This window comes from Myripristis murdjan, chromosome 7 (assembly GCF_902150065.1).
Source record: "Myripristis murdjan chromosome 7, fMyrMur1.1, whole genome shotgun sequence".
Taxonomy (NCBI): domain Eukaryota; kingdom Metazoa; phylum Chordata; class Actinopteri; order Holocentriformes; family Holocentridae; genus Myripristis; species Myripristis murdjan.
Window position 1 is genome coordinate 17416249 of NC_043986.1, and position 17982 is coordinate 17434230.

A 17982-nucleotide genomic window follows, 5' to 3' on the forward strand; every position below is an offset into this window, starting at 1 on the left:
TGTATGGAAGAGTACGCGCTGATTGACAGTGAGGCCAAGAAACAATGTCCATGGAAAGAATGAGCCATATTAAAGTTGTATTCAAGTAGAGCAATGCAAAAATAGACTTTCCATTTCTAGGTGCACAGCCCATTTTTACACCATTTTCACACAAACACATTGACTACCTGCATTTCACTCAATAGGCCTATTGATTTATTGACTAGACATCTGTCGGAGACCGTGGGTCTTTGTTCAGTGGCTTAAAACATCAATACACCAATACATCAATACATTAGTGCTCTCATGTCCTACAGGTTACCATAACCTTAGCATTGTGCGATGGTCGCTACCTGACAATATTTAAACTGGGGGCTTAATGTAGTATTTGGTTAGCCTATATAAATTCTGCTGTTTCATTCATTGTAGTTGATCTGGATTAGATGCTGTGATCAAAAGCCTACTGGCGATGTAAAACGGGCAAGAGGAGAGACAGAGAGGAAGACCATATGGCGTAAAAATTAATGAAGATAGGTGCATCTCTGTGGATCTTTTTTGTTTTTCCGGGGTACTGACTGACGTCTATTACCATATGTCTAGTCCTTACTGCTCCATCCATGTGAGGCGCGCGCGTGCACACACACACACACACACACACACACACACACACACACACACACACACACACACACACACACACACACACACACACACACACAGTCAGTCACCTGCACACAGATGTAGTTTCCATGCATGCTACACTTTCTAATGCATCTTATTATGTGATCATGATGCTAAGATGTGCTTAACCCAAATAAGTAAGTCACATAGATAGCTTTAACCATGGCGAGTCGTGAGCGTCGTTTGGGCACTTATTCACAAATTGATACAGTCAAATTAATTATCGTAGTTTCAGTTGTCTTCCCATGTCGCTTGTTTATGGTGTCATGTGTTGTTGTGTTATCAGCATGTGCGGGTGAATAATCAATCCGCCCGACGTGAAGCACTGGAGAAAACACATACCCTGCGCTGGCTACTCAACGCCCACTTTAGGTATTGCTCATTTTGCGGTGGGGAAACTCCATTCATTGGGCTGGTAGGCAGACAGGCAAGCGCAGGAGCGGCCCCCACTCCATCAGCGTCGCACTGTGAGCCAAACGATGAGCTTTCACTGAAGACACCAGGCCACTTTCAACTGCATTGTCGCAGTTAGCCGTTTCCCAATTGGACCTACCATCGGATAAAACAGAAAACATTCTTTCGGGAACGGAATTTGAATATCTTGATTGATTGAACAACCAGAGCTGCTCTCTACGGTGCCCAACCTGCCGCGGAAACGGACTGACTTCCTAGTCGCCTGGTGCCGCAGACCGACCGCCTCATTCGGCTCATTCAATCCGGACCCGTCCCCGCAGTGGTTCTGGCATCTGGGCACATCGGAACTGCTCTGTCTTCATTGTAAATACGCTAACGTGCCTGTGTGTGTCTTTGCTGCCTGTATGATGCCGACACATTTGCGGTTCCGGAGAAGGTCATTCCTTGGGCTTTTATTCCTTTTTTCACTGTCCACCTCCGCATTGTATTTCATCTATTCCGCCCCTGGTATCGGTAAGTCATTTCGCAATGATGACATTTGTTTAAACCTAAAATCTTGGGGTGATGTGAGGCTGTTTGTATGGGCTGTTAGGTCATGTGTGACAGCTCGGGTTGCCATTGGGAGTGTGAGATAGAAGAAGGAGCCATGCGTCTCTGCTGAGTCTTGATCTCTCCCGATCGACGATTCAGACGTGGCTGTATTTCTGGGAGCCAATTTAATAATGCACACCTACCTGAAAACACGGTAACAATAGTGCTACAGATCAGACTCGCAGTTGCTATAATCACGTTAACTATGATTGTAATGGTTATAGTAATGACTGGGGCCACACGCAATATGAGCTATTCTGGCTTTGCTTTTGGGGTCCTTGGCATTCACAGAATAATCAAAGTTTGCCCATGTTTGTTTGTTTTTTTTTTACGCATAGAAACGCATGTGATCGCATGAAAGCGGTGGAATGCATGTGAAGTTATAAGTTATTGGACACAAAAATGATTTGTTGAAAAAAGAGGCTAGATTCGTTTGTCAGCCTGCAGGTAGGGATCACTGCAAAATGAGTCATTTAAAGTAACACTCCATCAGAGTGGCCTGTGCTTGGAGACCAGCCGGCTTCCCTGAATATTAGTGCATCCATCAATTGCTGCCTTTCCAACTCTGTAGTATCCCATGTCCTGAACTGCTCCTAAATCATTCATGTATCACCCCCCCACACCCCACCCCCTTTCTCTGCTGCTCCTTTTCTCTGTTTATCTTTTTCTTTGTGTGTCTGTGCATGTTTATCGATTCAGTCTCCATATAGGCCCTCTGGTGATTGCTCTAATGTCTCCTAACTATAGGGCATGGTCAGCTGGTACTATCACCTACTATAGATATGTTGCACCAACACTGTTTGTTATCTTTGCCATTATTACCCATGTCATGCCCACTTTATTGAAGCTTCATGGGCAGAGCTTATCTTGTGTCCTTGGTTTATTATAAAGTTGGGACTCTGACCTGACTCTGTCCTTGGGTGTGCCAGGCAAACCTGTGATCAATTGAAGGGTGTGAGTGGTGATTCAGCATGGCTAATCCGTCAGATCAATGTACTCTTCGTTTTGTTTTTCACCCTGGGTGGGGGAGTTGTTAGGAAACGGTGAAGTGCAGCCAGCACTTCATTGAGAAGGTGGCTTGGATCTTTCCCTCTTTACCTTTTAATTAAGCTACTGTTGGTTGGATATCCCGTTGTGCTTGCTGAGCAGGCAAGGTTGAGTTTCAGTGGAACATTTTTTTGTGCATGTGCTCTATTTTAAACAACCAGTACCAACCAGAACAATAATAATCTATCCCTGCCCAAATACTGTGATGGACTTGTGTTGTAGCTGTCAGAAAGAAGCCAAAAACATTTCCATTTTTAAACACAATAGTGGGCCTCAGTGTGTAAAGACTTTTCACTGAATATTTGGTGCCAAAAATGGAAGGTGCACTATTATCTTGAGTTGGGCTGATTGAAAGTGGCAGTATGAGTTGTTTCAGTCATACATGTGTAGAATTTTATAAAACATCAAAGGGAAAGCTGATCCCACTCCTCATCAAAATGGGTATAGATCTGTTCAAGCTTTTTACCTGCTGTGGCCGACTTAATCAATAATTGAATCAATTCTCATATGGAGGACACATAAACGTACAGGAATGGACTGTGTAGATCCTAATAGCAGAGAGCAACGATTTCTCCAAACACAGAACAAATAAATCTTTGAACAATCAGGTAGCCTATACTCCCTTTTTAAAAATAATCCTCTACTTCATTGACATAGCCACTATTTTTCCACCTCAATAATTAATGGTGTATGTTTCCTGATTGAGAGCTGCACTACTCCATCCGTCCTCCTGGGTGTTGATTGTGGGGCTTAAATGGCCTTGTGGCTTACTGGGGGTCAGTTCATACAGAACAAGGACCAGTAGTACCAGTGCATTAATTATAGATGGTAGCCAGGAGCAAGGCTGCGTCTGCTGCCGTTGTTAAAAGCTACAGTTTAGCCTTCCTCACTTGGGGGGCCTCGAGACCTAGCACACAAATTGAGGGACCTGAGGGGGTGGGGGTGGGGTCAGAGAGTAAGAGCATTAAGAGCAGGTCAGGAAAAAAGTGGCTTGCAAAGTGGGGTCCAGGGACACCCAGGGGTCTTTCAAATGGTTTTGCAGGTGGGGGGGGGTCAGCAAAAGGAGTAATCGTGTTACTTCACTGTAATCAAATTCACTAAAAATGATCTCAGTAACAGAGTGTACAACAGTGACTGTTCTAATCACACATTTCTCTGCTGACACTATTATCTCACACTGCACAGTTGAGAAAGTGATACAATTATATATTAAATCGACAATGAAAAAATGACCAAATGGGGTTTCCTGTGATATTATAAATCTTATCAAATGGGTATCCATGGCCTGAAATGTGTCTGCTTAATTTGAAAATGTTGGAAGTGACCGTGCAATAGGGCTGGCAGCATTTTGGAGGTGAAAGAAAAAGGTCAAGTTAGCAAAAGGTGATATTGGTGAAAATAATTCATTGCATTTACTCCAGTTACTGCAATCAAGTAAGTAGATTGTTCATGTTCTTTACTGTTTTTTTTTTTTGTTTTGTTTTTGTTTTTTTTTTTTTTATAACTCAGTCATTTTACATTCACCTAAGTATTTTTTGCACACTTGGCTGCATTTTAAATGACATTCATTACAGTATACACATTTCTGGACAATTCAAACCATTTTTTTAAAAAAAGATTTACTCATGCTTAACAAAAGCACTTCTTCATGAAGAAGCTGTTTTAGTAGTCCTTCTACCCATGCCAACAAGGAGGGGCAACACAATAGTTGGACAGTAATTCAGACCAAAGGGGGCAGGTGAACAAGGAGCAAAAAATAAAAACAAGATAAATGGATAGGGAAGGATGAAAGAGATGAGCTGAATTCCATTTACTGTGCTGGTTTGCACATGGGAGAACCCATTTGAACACCTGAGCGGGACTTCCCATGATACCCTGGTGGCTTCAGTGTAGAAAGACCCAGTTTTCACAGCTTAGTGCCTCTCTCTCTCTCTCTCTCTCTCTCTCTCTCTCTCTCTCTCTCACTCTCTCACTCTCTCACATGGACTGGCACCTCAGCAGCCTCTTTGTTGCCCCTGAGCACGGATGCTGAATGATGCAGGCTGGGGATGCAGGCCACAGCTGGGCCTGATTGCAGTAGTTTATTTAATTAAAACATGAGAGGATCCCACTGGAGCGAGAGCTAGGGAAGACACAGACTCTATTTATAGGAATGTACACACACACACACACACACACACACACCACACCCAGAGAGAGCAAGGAAGACAGGAAGCCAGGTGCTTGGTGCTTCCCTTTGTCTCTGGAGATCAGGCTCATCCTCCTGTCTGACAGTGTGTGGGTGGGTGTGGGTGTGGGGGATATGGAGGGCTACATTTGTGTATACCTCCCATTAAAATATACTGTGGATTATAATGTCAGATAATAGTAAGAATTTTTAAGTGAATTTTTAAATCCTGCTGATAGTCAGTACAATGTGCTTGCAGCTTTGCATAGTTTCTTATTGTGGCCTAATTCATATTTGCCACACACAGTGTATTACCTCTGTATATCTGTAAAATTGTAGTGTACCACTTGTGAGACAGTTTGACCAAAGAAGTTGTACTGAAGAAAAACTTTGTTAGTGGCACCTTGATTGTATGTGTAATGACATACAATTAAAGGAATATTGCAATACCATAATTATGATATTTTAGACAACCACAGTTGCATTACTTATTTCTCAATACCTGATTTTATTGCCAAACCAAAAAAAAAAAAGAAATCCCATTTAGCACGCAGTTCCTTTTTTTTTTTTTTTTTTTTAATGAAGTGAAGAGATCAAGATGTATGGTTTGAGTGACTTCTCCAAATTGGTTGTGTTTCCTCCCTTCATGCAAAGTTTATGATGACGTTATTTGCAGATTGGTTTATGAGGATCAACAATGCTGTTATCATCTGCTTCAAAGCCAAAGTAGCTCCAGATGTAGCTTGTCCTAGTAGAGGCTACAGAACCATCGCATCAGCCATGTTGGCTAGTGTTGTCCCTTTGTCTCTGGAGACCAGAGTTATCCTCCTGTCAGACAGTGTGTGTGTGTGTGTGTGTGTGTGTGTGTGTGTGTGTATGGGGTGCATTAGTGTTTACCTCCCTGTAATATAGATTATAATGTCAGATAATAGTCAGAATTTTTAAGGGAATCCTGCTGATAGTCAGTACAATGTGCTTGCAGCTTTGCATAGTTTCTTATTGTGGCCCAATTCATATTTGCCACACACAGTGTATTACCTCTGTGTATCTGTAAAATGGTAGTGTACCACTTGTGAGATGGTTTAACCAAAGAAGTTGTACTGAAGAAAAACTTTGTTAGTGGCACCTTGATTGTATGTGTAATGACATACAATTAAAGGAATATTGCAATACCATAATTATGTTATTTGAGACAACCACAGTTACATTACTTGGTTCTCAATACCTGATTTGATTGTCATACCAAAAAACAAATCCTGCTCAGCACACAGGCCCTTATTTTAAAACGGGGTGAATAGATCAAGATGTTAGTGTTTGAGTTGCTTCTAAATTGCTTGTGTCTCCCCCTTTCATGTTGTGTTTATGATGATGTTATTTGGAGATTGGTTTATGAGGATCAACAATGCTGTTATCATCCGCTTCAAAGGCAAAGTATCTCCAGATGTGGCTTTTCCTAGTAGAGGCTATGGAGCCATCACATCAGCCATGTTGGCTGCTGGTGTATTGTAGGCCCTTCCCAATTGCGTCCTCAGGGTGCATCCACATGACTCCGAAGGTTTTTATTTTTTTTTTTTCATTTCTGCTTTATTTGACAGTCACAGTAGAGAGAGACAGGAAAGGCAGGGGAGAGAGAGGGGATGATGTGCAGCAAAGGACCTGAGGTCAGATTCGAACCGCGGTCGCTGTGATTGGGACTGAGCCCTGATACATAGTACGTGCTGTTAACCGGTGAGCCACTGGGGCGCCCCAACATGACTCTGAATTGAAATAGTTTCAGTAATACTGATGTTCTAAAGTGCCATATCAAATCATTCACGATAATACCGGTATGAATTTGCTTGCAGAAAGCAGTTACAAGTTATATCATGATGTCAATGTTATAGGTGCATGATGACACGTTGATGCATTTGCATACCCTACAGCACACCCTACAGCGTTGTCTCACCATAACAAACTTGTGTCAGCAAACTTCTGGTTACTGTCGCCATGTAGCCAGTGCTTTCGTTTGCCCAGACACATTCTTAAACATGTTATTAGTAGAATAGGGTATCAAAATTCATTACCTTTATGGTACCTGAAATGCTTCACTACTACAGATTACTGGACAAAGGAGGTGTCATTCGATACCATGTTAGTTTCAATTGTCTGGATATGCCACTAACAACACACACAGCTCACCTGGCTGTCATTGGGTTGGGGGCCAAGCCAGGTGAGCTGGGTAAAATAGAGTAAAAACACTTTATTAACTAGAATTAAAATGGTGAAATAAGAAATAGGCTAATGTATTTTTTTCAAATATTACTCCCTGCGCCGTTGTAGTTACGGTCTTTTTTCCATAATTTGTCTTGAATATCATTTCTGTAAATTACCCTCAAATATTTTCAGTCCATATTGCCCATCCCCAGTTGTTCCTGACTTTGTTGATTCTTGTGGCATCCCTAATACCGCATTTTGAGGAAAAGTTGTTAGAAAGAATATATGACCTTCAACAGTGTAGACTACATAATCACCCATTGGTGACATTTTCATGGTCCCTGCATCTCAACTGGTCATTCTTACTTCTGAATCATAGTGGGGGTGGAGCCTGCCAGTAAGTGCACATCACAGGGCTAAATCATAACCAGTGGCTTTATATGTAAACACGCTTTCTACCCTTACTGGCAGCAAATGATTGGAGATATGCAGGCATTACAACATCAAGTTAATCTGCTCTATCAGCAGTGTTAACTCTAACTGGGCAAGCGACAACACTGAGAATGAATAATAAACTTACTCTCTACTACCAAGTGCTAGTCTGGGCCTCATTCTTACCTCTCAGAGTGAGAATACCTGCATCGTGTAAATATGAAACCCCTGAAGTACGCCTTTAGCCCAGTATTACTTTTGTCAGTGAAATCATGTGATATGATTATGTGATATGTTATCATTAACAAACTGGCTAAAATGTTAGTTTATGATATCTAAAGTAACAAAATTGGCTGGCCTGCAAGATGTGTAACTAAAATTAATTAAAAAAAAAAAAAAAAACTCAACTCCACTCAACTTAACTCACTGCCAAAACGAACATTGTGCTCGTAACGTAAACCAGCTGAATATCATCTGCAAACTCTGGACTTTAAGTGCCCAGCAGATGACGTTTGATTGATACCACCGGTGTTATCTAATTTTTAACCCTGTTGTATTCTTTTATAACCTTCTATGAGAAAAATCAGCTCTCATGAGATTGAACCACATATTTCTTTTTGGGTCAAACATTGAAAGATTCTGACCCAAACCTAAGCATTCAGCAGAATAGGCATGGCAAATGGCTTATATTTATGTTGAACCGGCTAGACAACGTCTTACATAAATGAAAGAGATCTCATTGTGTAACCTCATTTGCTGTTTCTCCAAATGAACTCATATGTATACTCGTGTAACTTCTGTCTGCTGAATGCTTTTTCTTACTCCTGTGTCAGTGCCTTATACCTTAGGAGATTCATTTGTAGCAGCCTGGAGAGGAGAGGCTTGGTCTCTGATTGGCGCTTGCCTTGTGCCCTGTCATCACTTTCATGGTAAAGAGTTAGGCCTCTGATATCAGTCTGTGCTGTCGCAATCCTCCTGATACGCTTCTCTCACTGCTGATGGACACTCTGCTGCCTTCCCAGTGTGTTTCAGAGAGAGCTGTGTATTTCTTAAAGCACTTTTTTACATTTGCCCCATCACACCCACCAAAACTGCCTTTGTTTGTATACACTTGCATGTTGTATGTCCATTCGCTTGTGCAGCCATTTCCTGCAAAGCCACCATTTCAACATAACAATGCCCGGCTGTCGTGCCCTCTGATCATTTGAATCCTGCTTTGGGTAAAAACTGAGGGGTGTGGTTGAGAGGGAGACAGGGTGGATGTGGTATGTAAAGATCAGGCAGGTGATGTTTGGATACTGCTGCCATGCAACTTGGTACTTTACATTCTCAACAAGGCTGTGGAAGAGTCTACACGGCATAGGCTGGGTTTTCATTTATTGCTGGCACTGCAGTTGTTTAGATGTTAACTAGTGCAGCCACTGTTGTTAATGTGGGTAAATCATTAACTTTTTAGGGGAGTAATGGGCAGGATTTTATTCGCCACACACTGCACTTTTGTCTTCATAGATTTCAGTTTCTCATCCTAAATGGAAGGGCTGTTTTATAATGTAGTGCCAAAGGACTGAACACACTTATTATACAATATAACTCATCACATCAGACATGCAGTATTAATGGTTGATCTCGTCTTGGTACACTATAGCAGGACATCACCAGGTTGTTACCATAGTTGTTACACAGCTGCCCTCCCTAGTCTTGTAAAGCTGCTGCTCTTTTATCTCTGGACACTTTCATAGGCCATAAAGTGGTGTGTCTTGCATTGCTTTTTGGTTGCTATAGCTCTCAGGATTGGCTAGACACAGCTACAGACGCATGTCTCCACTTGTTCCAGTGTCAGCAGTGTCCGTCTTTGTGTTTGTGCATGTGTGAACAGTATTTACGAGCAGATGTATGTGTGCAAAGTGTAGGCTAGGATGCTTGGAGATAATTACGTCTCTGGGCTGATGGTGTGCCGATGCTTAGCTTGTGCTTAAGCAGGGAAGTTTGTCTGGCACTCCTGAAATCCTTCATAGTCCTCAAGGCCTGCTGTAGTGCTAGTTAAAGCACTACAGTGGCCTTACGGTAGCAGGCACTACAGTAATTCCCCCTCTGCTGCTTAATCGATCCATCCATTTAGATCAATCCAGTCGGCCTCATAAGGGTAATTTAGATGGGGGTTGGGCAGGGTGAAATATTAACTTGGTGCCAGGCTGCCTCAGTTGGATCTCATTGTGATTAAAGAAGACTACTAAACAGTAAACATAGCCCATCTAATTTTTTTTCTTAGAATCTTCCAAATTTTGAAGCTATGGAAAATGTAATACAAGAAAAATCAGAGTAGAAATCTGGATGGGCAAGACTTCAGACCTTGAGAATCCCCCGGCTATGACACTTGAGGTCTGGCATCTGACATTTTCACTGTGGTTGCCATGGTTCCCCGAGGGCTTGATCCTGTCCAGGACTGACTCCTCTTTATCGTCACAGCAACCACAGAAACATGCCATCCTTGTTCCCATGATGAGCGGGGTGACAACAAATCTCCAAGGACAGTATTTACAGTCATTTGGGCCGGGGCCATAGTTTCTTAGTCTGTCTGTGACATCCACGCAATATAAACCAGACTCCAGTAAATATGGTTAGAACAAGACAGTTAATATGCCCTGTAAGTTTTTAAACTACTGTCTTAGATATTTTCACTCTGATTATGTTCCTGAGAACTATAGTTGCCCCATAATTTAGATAATTCTTCAAAGGAAATGTCATTTGAACTTTAGACCTTTGTACTGCTGTGCAAATTAGCCTGCTCTTCAGCCTGCTGCTTCGCTGCATTGTAAATGTGTGTGTATGGTAGAAGGTCATGTGACACTAAATGCTGTATTAACAATGGAATTTAGTTAAACATCAATGCAGAGTTCAGTGCACCTTGCGAGTCACTCAGAGGCATGAGCAATCCTCTTAAAGCCCTTTATTGACCGTGTGATTCCCACCCTCCACCTCACACACACACACACACACACACACACACACACACCAAATATGGTTGCTAGAATTTATGGGAACTCTGAACACCACCCTGAAAGGGACAAGGATTATATAACTCTTTTTTTATTGATGGTGCCACTGTAATACATACCTAGTACGTTCTCTTACCCCAGTGTTTGTAGTAAACCAGAGATTCTTGGCCTCCGCTGCCTTATGTAGTGAAGTCATGATGAAATATAGTCACTACATTTAGCTTTGATTCAATGGGAACAGCATTTCAGCATTCATGTGTATAAACTGAAATTTCTCTGCCATGAGACAATTCAATTTATATTAGATGCATTTTCATAGTAGTGGTCAACCGATATGAGTTTGTCAAGGGCCAATGCCAATATTTAGTAAGCAGGGTGGATTTGCATCTTATAAAATACAACATTTTAATGGTGGTAACAAATGAGACACAGAATTGCTGAACTTAAATGAACATTTACTAAACACTAATATTATTGCCTGCATTGTCTCTCTTAAGTTAATCTGCACTCTGTCTGCAGTGCATTATACATAAAGAAAATGAAATCAACTAAATAACTAGTCAAACTTGAACTGTAAAAAAAAAAAAAAAAAAATCTAATGAATGAAAAATAAAGTTTTAGTGCACTAAAAAAGAATATTCTCCTTGTTTCTGAGAGATAATGAAAAAAAAAAAATAGAAGCAATAAAAATAAAAAATAAATACACAGTGTTAGTGCAAACAGTGGAACCCAGTGGCATCTTTCTGTTTTTGGTTGCAATGAACCTTTATATAAGCCTGGTATATTATTAATTTCAACACACAAAAATATTTGAAAATAAAAAACATGTGCATTGTCTCCATTTGGTTATTATCTCAAAATACTAGACATCAGCCCAGTAGATCAGTCGGCCACTAATTCATACGGTAATTTTCTCATAGCCCGTACCAGGCTGACCCCCTAATCTGTAATCTTATACAGTGCACAGTTCAGGCACAAACACATGGGAAGGATAATAGTGACAGTATCCAGAGTCATTGCCAAAGAAGGCGGTTCCGTTTTGCAGGTTCAGACCTGTTGGTGTTGCTACATTGTGAAGTTAATTTGGGCATTAACAATTACACAGTCTATGAGCCCAAGTTCCTATTCAAAGTGAATGGGAGACTGATCAGCATCTAGTTTTCTGTTCTCAGTTGATCACAAATAGTTTTTGCTGCTGCCCCAAGCCAGAGAAATACTATGTAAATACAGTATGTGTGGCAGTTTCCACTTATTGAAGAGGCCGGGTCACTTTACTGTTAGGCCTGGCTTTGTTGCCACACCTGTCAAAACCTATTGATCTAGACATATTGACTCATGTAGCTCCTTTTATTCACTGTTCCTGTGACCAAAATCCACAATTCCTGTAAGGTGGGTTCTGGTCATTGTGTTTTTGATGTATTAAGTCCATCGAGTCATTTGTCACATCAGTGGATGTGTTTGATGAAGGTGTTCCTGTTTGTGCACCCAGACATGGTATTTCTTTTTTCTTATATATTCACATAGGAGGACACTTACATAAGCACTTGGCAAAAACAGACTAAATCCCATTATAGTATTTTCCAGTATAGCAAATTCGCACATGCTGGCGCACTTGTACCTCACCTCAAGTACAGGCGTGTACAGTTGAAATTCCTCTGTAGTACATTTCTTGTAAAGCCCTCCCCTTCACCTGCTTTTTTTAAAAATTTTCATTGCAAAAGCTTGCTGTACTCATAACCACAACTTCCCGCTCTCGGAGTTCCTGTTTCTGGCGGTCTTTGTCACCTAAACGAAGAAATACACATTCACTTTCATTTAGAGGTGATCCATGCACAGACCATTGCCGTGTCCTGTATTGGTGTCTGTAAAATGACCCCTGCCCAGCCCCTGTATCCTACTGTTGTGGATATCTGACCACAGACAGATGGTTGAGCTGCAGCAGGAGTGAGAGAGGGTGGAAATGCTGTGTTTGTGACTGTTTGAGGGTATGGAACATGGAGGGTTTTGACATGAGCCGGGGCTGGACTGATGGTCTTGCATTGGGACACTAATTATTCATGTAACCGAATCTTGCTGAGGAGAATCCCACTCTTTCTTTCCACCTGGTTTGGGCCTCCCTTTGTTGTTTATACCGCTGCCGTGGTTACACTGATCATATGTTTGCGAACAGTAGGCAGTAAATGGTGATAGGCCAGTGTGCAGTGGTGATGCCAGAGGGAAGCATAATCTAAACTGTAGGGTTAGGCAATATATCTATATATTATTGATATTGTGAGAGGAGTCTAGATATCACCTGGGATTTTGGATATTGTAATATCATGAGTTAGCCTAAGTGCTGTCTTTTCTTGGTTAAAAGGTTGCATTCCAATAAAGGGATACCATTTTCTGAACTTATTAGACTGTTCTCTTATTTGCATCTTTACTGCTTATTTATTTATTTATTTATTCATTTGTCGCAAAAATGTCATAGTGCACATATTTTGTGAAAACATCAACAGTCATCCCTACAATATCATATGATATTGTAGGAGATGAAGGAGAGGTACTTCAAGGTACTCACTCCAAAATGTTGTAATATTTGATTTTGTCCATACTGCCTAGCCCTAATCTAAACCCACATGTTGATAACAGAGATGATGATACGCCTTGTGCTGCTGATGGCACTCATACCTGTGATCTTCATGCTGGGTAGGAGGAACAGTGGCATGAATTAAATTACAAAGTTCGCACATGATAAGGGTTTAATGATAAGGAAGTATATCAAAGCATAATCTGTCTAACCTTGTACATCTGGGATATGTACTTGAAGTTTTCATATAGGCATTATACTTGTTTACATGCCTCCAGTGTATTTTTCCTTCATTTTATCCACGCTGGCAGGTTAATTAATTATGAATGAATGCATTCTTATTCACAGTAACAGCATGGATAATGCTGTTATTGTGTGCAGTGCTGCTCTCCAGGACTACACACATAGCTTCCCGGGTATCCAGGTGTAAACCTGTCGTTGGCCATGGCAGCAAATGCAAACAACCAAGACAGAAGCATGGAGCCTTGTTAGAGGGCTCCTCTAATAAATCCTCAGGAGGGCAGGTTAGTTGATTAGCAAAACATAGCTGATTTACAGCTGCCATGTGGTAATGGCACCAAGTCAGTGAGTGCTAATTACCAGCTGCTTTTGTGGTTCACCATTGGTGTGACCATTACAGATAAGAAGCTGGGCAGTGAAGTAACCGTATGACAGATGTTTTATTAGCTGGCATTTACAAACCAGTCATTACATATTCGGGTGGAGTTAGCAAGTACCTTAGTGGGAGTGGCATATTGTGTCGGAAGGGTAGTTTTTAACACGTTTTAATGGCGAATGTTTGGGAGTTTAAAGGTGTTAATGCATCTCTAATGGCCTCTAGTGGATAAACCCACCGCAAATAACAGTGAATCATATTGCTTATTCCATAATAGAGGGGTCCCACCCTGCAATCTCCTTCATTTTTACTTAGCTGTCTTCTACTACATACATGCCCTCATGGGGTCAGCTGAGAAAAAAAGATCCATGTGTAAATCTGTACTCTCAGTTTGGGGATCTGTGCACACGGTTTATGGACTTCGGATTCATAAACCGCACCCTGAAATTACGAATCCATGCCATGGATTTGTAAACCTGCCCTTGGATTATGGAGGACAAAAAGTTGTTTGAGTGCATGGACTGCAAATCCAACTGTACTGATCTATACCGATCTGTAAATCTCTACCCAGAATACCGATTTACACATGGGTCTTTGTGTTTCTCAGCTGATCCCAGGGAGGCTCTGTAACTACATGATAGCTACCAGCAACAAGTTCATCTTTATATCACCTTAACCATTTAAAAGATTAATATCACCTCTGCTGTTACTGTACCATTTCATTTTCAAAAGTCCCTTTGTTGCAACAGAATCAGTGGCATGATGACCTTGATTCACTGTGCTAAGAACAGCTATAATTTTTGTAGGCCTTTGGTGTTTTTCTTCAGAAATACAACCGCATTTCTTCACAATTTTCTAGTTGATAAGCATTATATTAATATTGCATATCAAATTACATATACTCTCTATTGCTGAGGGCATATAGGTTTAGCGACAGCAGGGTTTTGCTTAAATTCATTACTTACTAAAATGAATTCAGATCTCCCCCTAAGCAACAGCAGCAGATAGCTCATATTTTTAGTCCAGAGGTGAGGAGCAACGTCTGAGTTTGGCATGCATCCATCAGCCAGAATAGCGAGTATCTGGCTGTGATTGTAGGTGTGTCCTCAAACTGCAGCACTGTCTGCAATTCACATGGTTTGGTGAAAAGAGCAAAAGCACTGTCGTTGAGCTGCAGCAGCAGACGTATGGCTTAGCTGCTGGTGGAGGATATAGATGCTGTAGCAGCGTAGAGCATGTAGTAGACTAGCTGTCTGCTTTGGCCCATTTGTTCAGTCAACAGGAGTGACCTCCAGCTGTGAAGAGACCTCACCCCTCTGCTGTGTGTGTGGGTGTGAGTGTGTGCGTGCGTGTGTGTGTGTGTGTGTGTGTGTATGTGTGGGTGTGTGGTGGGGGGGGGGGGTTACAGGACAGCAGTGAGCAAAAAGAAGAGGCAGGTGCAATGGAGGGGTGATTAGGTACTCATGCGTATATGTGTGCATGTGTGTACTCGTGTGTGCGTGTGTGTGTGTGTATGTCTTTGTCCTCTGCGCACTCCTTACATTGTAGTAGTGAGCAAGCCACTGTAATAAGACAAGAATGTTCTGGACTTCTGCCAAATATAAAAGCAGGCGGAAATGGGCTGGCAGAGGGGAACGGCGGGGGCACTGCAGGAATGAATCACTGCTCACCGGCCTGATCCCACCACCAACACAACAGACTGAGACCCTCAGACAGTCTCACAAGCACAGGGCTTCATGTACATCACTGTGCCTGTACATATGTGTTTTGATGTCTTCATCTTCAGTGTCAATCTACACAATGTAGGATAATGTAGAAAATAATAAAGATAAAGAAAAAACATTTAATGATAAGGTGTGTCCATATATATATACAGTATATATATATATATATATATATATATATATATATATGTATATATACTGTATATATATATATATGGACACACCTTATATATATATATATATATACACACACACACACACACACACACACACACACACACACACACACAATCCAATACGACTGTTCTGCCATAAAGTTTACTTTTACGATGCTCATAATGCTCAGGTTTTCTTTTTGTCACAGTAATAGAGCTGTTCATTCAATTCTATGTTTGGCATTGAGCTCATAGTTAGTTCTGCTTTTGTAGTATATATACAGTACAGGCCAAAAGTTTGGACACACCTTCTCATTCAATGCGTTTTCTTTATTTTCATGACTATTTACATTGTAGATTCTAACTGAAGGAATCAAAACTATGAATGAACACGTGGAGTTATGTACTTAACAAAAAAAGGTGAAATAACTGAAAACATGTCTTATATTCTAGTTTCTTCAAAATAGCTACCCTTTGCTCTGATTACTGCTTTGTACACGCATTGAATGAGAAGGTGTGTCCAAACTTTTGGCCTGTACTGTATATACATAAAAGACAAAAAATTAGAAACACCTCCATTCATGCATTTATGTGTGTGTGTGTGTGTGTGTGTGTGTGTGTGTGTGTGTGTGTGTGTGTATATATATATATATATATATATATATATGTACAGAGAGACAGGAAAGAAACGACAAGTGCAGCAAGAGAGGGGGCCTGACATGGGCAGAAGACGAATTGAGAGAGTGAGGTTTTGAAACAGGAAATGTTGAGGGAACACTGAGAGAAGTGAGAGTGGAATGAAGTGGAATGAATCTTGAGTGCCCTACATGATTTAATGAACTGCAGTCCACTTGGATTTAGCAGGGGTGGCTCATAGTTAAGCTAGATCGTATCTCACTTCACATCGCATTTTGACATCATATTAAGCCACGGGAACTCGCCTCTGCCCTCCTGTCACCTCTTTACCTGGTTAAACTGGCTCTCTCTCTCCCTCTCTCTCTCTCTCTCTCAGTCTCTCTGTCTCGCTCTCTGTTCCTTAATGATTACAGTGCTGATTAATCTGCTCTAGGGTTGGATGATACGGCCATAAATGTTATCACTATATATATATATATATATATATATATATATATATATTTAATAATGATAATAATAATAATGCTTAATTTACAGTGTTGGGAGTGTTCTCTTATATGAAAGAACCTACAAAAACCAGATGGCGAGTATGGTTTATATGGTTATACACAATTATTTATCATCAGAAAGAACAGGGGACAAACATTCAACAGAGCCAACATGGCCTGAGGCATCATAATCTTTAGCCTAAGTGCAATGGTTATGTCTTTGTGTCAGTTTGATTTCTTTTTGTATGGGTTAATGGCGGAAGAAGCAGACACAGTTGTTGGTAGTCAAACTTGGGATGCTTTGCAGTAGGGGGGTTGGCTGAGGCTGGCATGATGGTGAAGACTTGTGCTTTCCGAGCACTCTGTGGTTGGTACCTAACCTAACCCTTTGGAGATGGTGGAGGAGATTGGTGGTATTTTCCATTCTGCTGGGGAGTGGCTGCCAACATCATTCGCACCTAATGCTGGTCTGTGGTTGATCTGACTTCAATTAGCCAAGCCAGGTGGTATGCCCTTTCTTTGGTACAATTTCTTCATCTTTGGTGGTGGCTTCCTCGCATATGGTTTCTGCAGCCGCTCATGTTTTGCTAAGTAATGTCACACTACGCCATACACTTGGTCATCCAGAGTTGTTGTGAGTCAGGGAGGGGCTGGAAACATTCGTCAACCCGTCATAACGCATGTTGGTCTCTCTGCTATATGATTATTATATTGAAAATGAATCTCATAAGCATATCATCATTATCGTGGAAGATTTTATCGTGAAAAATATCTAAATCGTTTTATTTCCCAGCCCTAATCTACTTATTATTTTTTTTATTTTCTGTTAATCAATTATTAATTTAGTTTATAAAGTAGGGCTGACGTCAGTTACATTGTCAGTTATTAAAAATTATGCAAATTGATGTCTTTAAATTGCTTACTTAAAAAAAAAAAAAAAAAAAAAAAGCATTAATTTTATAGTGATCTGAATGATATCTTGGCATTTGTGAAGCTGTAAGTTTCTAGTTCAAGTTTATTTAGAGCCTATAAAATCAGTGTGCTGTCTCAAAGTTTACAGCAAATACTAATAATAAATTATCAAAATTAGAATTAATTAACTCTCTGTCCATCAGCACTTAATACTGCCGCCCCCCCCAAAAACACACACACACACACACACACACACACACACGCACACACTCTCTTTTTCTTATTCTTTCTTTTTCTCACTATCTTGCACCATTCTTCCTCTTTGCACATTGGTGTGAATATTTCTCCCTCTCTCTCCTTCCTGTGGTTTTTCCCTTCAGTT

The 17982-nt window shown here is 40.9% G+C and overlaps 1 protein-coding gene across 1 annotated transcript in view; it reads left to right on the forward strand.

The window, feature by feature from the left end:
* The first annotated feature begins 840 nt into the window (after nt 1-840).
* The window catches only part of b4galt5 (UDP-Gal:betaGlcNAc beta 1,4- galactosyltransferase, polypeptide 5), a 38529-nt gene continuing 21387 nt past the window's right edge, over nt 841-17982 (forward strand). Inside the window, exon 1 of the mRNA XM_030055358.1 lies at nt 841-1587. Coding sequence (XP_029911218.1) covers nt 1479-1587 — 109 coding nt within the window. The 5' untranslated portion in view covers nt 841-1478. The remainder of the gene's footprint in view (nt 1588-17982) is intronic.